The 6,900-nt window shown below is 36.0% G+C and overlaps 1 protein-coding gene across 1 annotated transcript in view; it reads right to left on the bottom strand.

The window, feature by feature from the left end:
• The window catches only part of LOC107095906 (adipocyte plasma membrane-associated protein-like), a 14,437-nt gene extending 7,994 nt beyond the window's left edge, over positions 1 to 6,443 (bottom strand). The window contains exons 1-6 of the mRNA XM_015392274.1: positions 6,371 to 6,443; positions 2,977 to 3,066; positions 2,778 to 2,899; positions 1,989 to 2,090; positions 277 to 429; positions 86 to 201 (exon numbers count right to left, since the gene is read on the bottom strand). Of these exons, the coding sequence (XP_015247760.1) occupies positions 86 to 201; positions 277 to 429; positions 1,989 to 2,090; positions 2,778 to 2,899; positions 2,977 to 3,066; positions 6,371 to 6,372 (585 nt within the window). The 5' untranslated portion in view covers positions 6,373 to 6,443. The remainder of the gene's footprint in view (positions 1 to 85; positions 202 to 276; positions 430 to 1,988; positions 2,091 to 2,777; positions 2,900 to 2,976; positions 3,067 to 6,370) is intronic.
• Positions 6,444 to 6,900: the final 457 nt, after the last annotated feature.

Raw genomic sequence — 6,900 nt, forward strand, 5'->3', positions numbered from 1 at the left:
TTTTTTTTACAATTATGCAGAAGAAAGATTAAGTTCCATTTTTTGTGCCACCTCGGCCTCTGTGACCTGGCCGCTATGAACTCACCTCCAGTTTGACGTGTCTGCGGCCCCAGCGGCTGGACGAGTCGGTGAAATAGATGATCCCAGTTTGGGAGGAGATCTCGAGGCCGTTCAGGAAGGCGAAGGGAAGGCCGGCAGCTCCTGATGATAGAAGATGGTTTAATGAGGTTCTCCCCTTTCACTGATTAAAAATCCACTGAAAACCATCTACAGTACTATCAGAGCTGGCCACCAGCAGGGTCTTCTCTCCCGTTTCAGGGTCTACGCTGTAAAGGCCGAAGTACGAGTCGGCGACGATCAACTGACCATGGCGGTCCAGACGGACGCCGTGAGGACGACCACAGACCGGTTCGTAGTCTGTGCTGCTGCCTGGAAACAAGCAAGACAGTTTGATTGTTTAAAATCCATGTAGAGATTTAACTTCATGAAACTTTATATTCCTGTAAATCAATGTTATTATAACTAAAAAAAAAGCTTCCGCAAGTGGCAGAATGAATGATGTAAAGCCCACTTATCTGGTACTCTATGCATCCATATGTAAAATATTATTCAATAAAAAAACAACATAAAAGCAGCAGGATTGTACAGGTCATGCTTTGCTCCCAGGTGGTTAAAAGGGACAGAAGCAGACAAACAAACAAAAAAAAAAGAATTAAAAAAGCAGAGATCTATAAATACTTTCTGTGTTAAAAAAGGTAACAGTAAACTAGCTCCACGGGTGGCTCTGTCTGGTAAAGTAACAGTTAAGCAGAATAACTCTGAACTGGTTTTCATGTAAAAAAGAAGAAAATACCCCTTTTCCACTGGCTGAAAACCTGTTTAAACCCAGGAACAATCAGCTTTTAGTGGCAGTGAGAACAGCTCACGGACGCATGTCTACCTGGATGAAACGACTCGGCAAGCGACCCAAGTCAAAATCGCCTCAGCTCTGATCGGCTTGCTGTGGGAACACCAGAGCTGGTTTGACACTTTAATTACGTGATACCATTGAATGCAACGTACGGACATCAACACACCACACCAGTCGCTTCTGATCTAACAAGCATAAACAACTCTGTTTACATTTGATAAACATGGAGCAGCTTCAGACAGATAAATAATAAAGATCATTGACTACGCCCTGGTTTCCTTCCATGTTGCTCTTCATTGTTTACTTCCCTGATTGCACTGGTGACATCATCAACGCTAACCCAGCGTGATGGCATCACCTGACAAACCACTGTGGAAGGTGGGGGGAGCAGAGGCCATGCAGCTGCCAGTGTTGGGTTAGACCAGCTTTATATGCCAATGGGAAGGGAGCCAAATGCTGATTGTTAGAGAGTCGACTCATGTTTAAAAAACACGGTTTAACGCGCTATTTTATTTGGGAAAGACGAAAGCTCTATAGGGTGCTGAACACAAAAAATCTAGTGAAATATTTTTGAACACAAAAAATCTAGTGAAATATTTTTGAATATGTGCCGACTGAGTGAAATCCATCAAATCTCTGTTTATTTAACTAGGATGAATAGTTCAATTCTTTTTTCCTACAACATACTGTTACATTTCTTCCATCCAACTTTAACAGACAAACATAAAATATGTCAGCTTCCTATATCTGAATCCAAATTATATATTTACATCCAAATTTACACCCAAAATCTTAAATCTTATTCTTAAAGCCAAACATTCCCCCCAAATCCAAATGTTAAATCTAAATATTTATTTTATATCTTCATCTTTCATGGCTTGAATGTGGATATACAGATCTAGACTCAATATGGAAAATCAACTTAAGTTTCTTTAAACAAAATACGATGTCTGTGGATCCTCCCTGATTAATAAGGAAGTAGATCTGCATTAACAGCATAAAAAGGGAAAGGTCTGGTCTTTAGATACAACAGGAAGGATTTAGTCCACCCTGAACAAACAGAGCAAAGTATCCGAACCACATTCTGGTAGCTCCTGTCCCATGTGTGTAATGAGGACGAGGCTGTCATCAGGACCGATTCGCCACAGCTTCCCGTCCACCGTTCCTGTGTAAACGTTACCTGAAACAAAAAGGGAAAGGAAAAGTTTTCAATCACTGAAGTAAAACCTTAAGGAAAAGTCCGGTCACATTCTAAATACAAACTTCTGAAATTACCCGATGTATTCCAGCATCCAGCTGCCATGCACGTGGGCATTGTCAGTTTCACTATAGCTCTGGTGAATTTCAATGGTGAAGTCCTCTGGAAATCTTCAATAATTGTTGTTGATTGCAGATGTGTCTAGTAGTTCCCATTGATTTAGCTTGTAAAGCGGGGAGAATGGCGCTAGGCTTACCGCACCGTGACGTCACTGCTGGAAGATGGCAGGAGGGAGGGGCAAAGTGACAAAGTGATCGCAACGAAATTTCTTTTTATTTATTTTTTTATTGATTAACGCTAAATTCATTAAATCGCCGCAAATGTATTAGTTTTAGATATAAATAATGATCCATTGATCATTCCTTGCTGACCGGACTTTTCCTTCAAAATTAAATTACATGTAAAGAGAAAGGAATGTATCGCCATCTAGTGGTAAAGATTGATTATTACAACCAAATGAAAAAGGAAAAAAAAACTAGAGTTTGGTCCTTAAATCTAAGATTGTTCTGGCAATTTTAGGTAGTTTTTAAATACTATTGGAAATATCTTCATAAATACAGAATATCTCAATTGATCGCAAAGTTCAGTTCAAGCATCTGATAATTTCACCATTTTCATCCGCAGTAAAGGATTCTGGTCCATGTAGTTTTCCAGTGAACAACCTGCGCCCCCTCTGCAGCCGGGTGTTAACAGCGAGGGGCCCTTCGAGTGCCGGGGGAGGCCCCTTCAGACTGAACAGACACGGGTTAGCAACACTAATCAACAATGGATGAGGGACACATTTGAATATGAAAGTGTCGACACCTACATGTGGGGTTTGGGGTCTATGGGAGACGGCAGCAGGTAAAGTCCTACAGCCGCAGCCAGCAGAGCTGCTAACAGAGATCTTCTCCACAACCTAAACAAGAACAGGAGAAAAACAAAAACACGACACACTAGATGTTATATAAACCTTTGAATGCGTGTTTTTCTATCTTTAAAGGCTTTGTGCCATTGGCTGCCAATGCTGGAAAGAACTTTTTGCACCGTTTTCTCCCTACAAAAAGTTCTTCTTGCCCAGTTCTTGTATGTTTTGTGTTATTTCCAACAGACACAGTTATTAAAGGGGCAGTAGTTCACATTACATCTGAATTCTCTCCTTTTTTCATTACACCATGTTCAGTTTTTCAATGTTTAGTAATGTCTCTTTCGTAGAGACACTGATGAAGCTATTGCTACCATTCACTATGTGTACTTCTTTTTTTTTACCTGGCGCTTTCCTGGCCTGGTAAGTACTTCTCCCAAAGTATTTCTGGCTTATATTCTTCTGTGTTTAGCTGGGTCTCTTTGCTGTACAGTACAACTACTGAAGGTAGTACCTGAACAACTTACTTGTGCTACAAACATAATAACGAACTGCTAAATGCAATCAAACTACTGATGATGCAACTAGCATCCATCTTTAATTCTTAAGTTTGGTACCATCTTTTGGGACTATCCAGTTTTGTCCAAACTTGCAAGCTGGAATTCAGAACTTTTGAGGAGAAATTAAACGCACCACATGGCTTCCAAATTCTGTGTACTCTGTTTTTCACAATTTAAGTTCCCTTTGTTTAACGGTTTTCCAGGAGTATTTCAGCATTTTGACCTTCTACACTTAAAATTGCCAACTCTGCACTATATTTAAGATGATCTGCCACACAGAAGCTATCGGCTCTGTGTGGTTTTTCGCTCATTCTGACATGACTGACATCTAGGTTTTCTTCCTCAGGGTTCTGTCAAGCACATTTGAGCGCAACCAAACTAACTAACAAACTAAATGAGAACCTAAAGCAATGCCCAAACATATTCCTTTTCCAAAAAATGTACAAAGAAATTATTTTCAAAAGGTAGAAAGTTTTGTTTGTGTTTTTTGTTTTGTTTATTTGTATATATGTATGAAGGTATATGTGTATACATATTTATGTATGTATATGTGTAGGTAGGTATGTATTTATATGGATATATAAAGCAACATAATTATAAATATTGTAAATTGAAGAAATACAAGAATTAAAGGGGTAGGAGCACATAAGTTTACCCTTTTTCGCACATTAAATAGAGGTATAACTCAGGAAAGGTACCTTGTTTTTCTCTCCAATGTTTTTAAACATTGTTTTGTTTTTTTTGTTTTTCTCTTGCATGTTCGAAATAAAGATACCAATTCAATCCAACCACTGGTTACACTGAAAGTTCTCAAAATTACACTGAAATTAAGGTAATTTTAAGGAGGTAACGACCAGGGAAGATGTGTTTCTAAACATTTATTTCTGTTTTTGCACATTTTGGGAGAAAAGCTCTATGAAGGGTGAAATCCACACTGACCCTGAATGCGCTTGCAGGCAGATGAACACATTCAATACATTACACGATTTGTAGAGTAATAGTTCATCTTTAATATTAAATACAGTTTAAAACTGTGAAAAATAAACAGTTCTGAAGTAACAGAGAGCGATGTTGTGTCACACATGCTGAAGTGACCTTTGAATTTAAAGACGAAAGAGGATTAAGGCTGCAGGTCAGTTACACAACTTTCTTTTAAATGTGCAGAAAACAAAAAAGGAAAAACAAATTCAGCATTTAATCATCCAGTCAGACCCAGGGACAGGACACAGTGGAGCTGATGGGTTATCACTGATCACACATAAAACAAACGTGTTTAACAATCCTTCCTGACTCAATGCAAATATTTATCAGTAAATAAAAACAAAAAATAAGAAAACAGGACTTTTGGCAAGGTTAAAATGCTGGTGAGAGACCTTGAATGCACCATCTGGGGATGAATAATCAACAACAAGAAGCTGCTACCAAAGCTGCTTTACACGACGACAAGCAATGAGAGAAAAACTATAGGTGGCGTCAGATTTCTATCTTTTAACTTGGCTGTTGGTTAAAGGGCAATTTCAACACATTCTTGGGATTCAGCTCCAACTCAGTATCAAGAAAAACTTTATTTTTCAAATCCAGGGATTATTTTCCTAAAATTAGGAGAATTATTTTTTTTTACTCTATTTTTGCTTTTGTACTTATTATTATTATTTGTACTTATATATTTCAGCTGTATGTGCCTTTTAACTATTCTGTACTGTAGTTTTCATTTAGGGGAACCAAAAAAAACAACAAACTTTCTTCAGCTCATGTGTAATCAAAAACCCATCGGGCCAAAAACTTGTTTTAGTTTTTTTTACGTTTCTATTTAATTTATGAACATTAGAGGGAAAAAAAAAAGTTTTTTAAGTTCCAAATTTAGCAGATTTTATCAAGAAACCTCAATGCTTAAACAGTCTAAATGAAATGTTGTTGTTTTTATATATATATATATATATATATATATATATATATATATATTCAATTATTTTTATTTTCATAAATAAAAAGGAAAAAAACTGTTTTGTTTTATTGTTGTTGTTTTTTGGCACCTGATCAAAACAATACATTAAATTTAATTCGACCATTACTTTTGTCCAATTTAATAATTCTACTTTATTTGAGCAAATCCAAAAGATCAAGAATAAATTAATCCGTTTTTATGCATTATTTGTTTTTAGTTCCTAATCTATATCAGCACTGTGTCCTCTTCAAAACCTGTTATTTGGATAATATAAAGTTAATTATGCTCAATATTGTTTATGAAGATTTGTTATTGTGCATTTAATTTTTTTTTTTTTTTTTACACTATTTCTTTTGACATTTGCTCAGTCTGATCAGGTTAGATAAGAACCAAATACATTTAAAACTAAACTAACAAAACCCTCATTCTAAATAAATCTAATAATTTCCATTTAGTTCTATCCTAAATTATCATGAAATAAAATAATTTAAGCTTTTTTAGTGATTAATTTACATTTATGTAAATTAAAAAGTGAGATTTTTGTAGACAAATCGTTTTATTTTATTTGATATTAACCCAAAATATTATTTATTTAGTTTTCTATTCGGGCAGTAGGTTAAATGATTTAACACAACAAATAAACAATAGAAATGGTTTCAGTGCTTTCAGCCACAGTGTTAAATAACTCCTTTATTTGATGAGCGCTCCGTGAGGCTAAAAACTCCTGGAAACTTTAAACGCAACACTTTTACCAGGTGTATCTAAGCATAAAGTCTGATTAAAAGCACTTAGAAAGGTAAAACGTTTTATGTCCGTTAGACTAAAGTCGATTTAAATCTTTTAAAAGACTTACATTTCTCGGCGTGAAGTTGCGGTTTTCCCCTCTGCTCCAAACTGAGGACAACATGCGGGACACGAAGGGGCTATTTAATTAACTATTGCGAGGAATACCTGTTCCGGTTGGGCCCTTCAAAATAAAAGTACAAACGACGCAAGTTTTTCACAATGACCAATTTTAAATAATATTTTTCTAATTACCACTTTCCTTACCTAAATTGAAACTAAATGCAATTTAAGAGTAACTGACCCTAATATATTAACTGGCTAGACCATATTTTGCTATGAGGAGGAATATTTATCCACTCTTTTTTGCAATTAATTTTATTTTTTGCAGTTAATTTAGGTATTTCACAGATTAATATCCTTAACAGCTGCTTAAGGTCATGCTGCAGCATTCTAACTGGATTTTAATCCAAACTTTGACTAGAAAAAAATCACTACCTTCATTTAGTCTTGGCTTTTTCTTTCTTTTCTTTTTTTTTTTTTTTTTTACTTTTTCATAAGTTGTTTAACAGCTGCTTAAGGTCATGCTGCAGCATTCTA

Source organism: Cyprinodon variegatus, unplaced genomic scaffold (genome assembly GCF_000732505.1).
Source record: "Cyprinodon variegatus isolate N-32 unplaced genomic scaffold, C_variegatus-1.0 Scaffold583, whole genome shotgun sequence".
NCBI classification, from domain to species: Eukaryota; Metazoa; Chordata; class Actinopteri; order Cyprinodontiformes; family Cyprinodontidae; genus Cyprinodon; species Cyprinodon variegatus.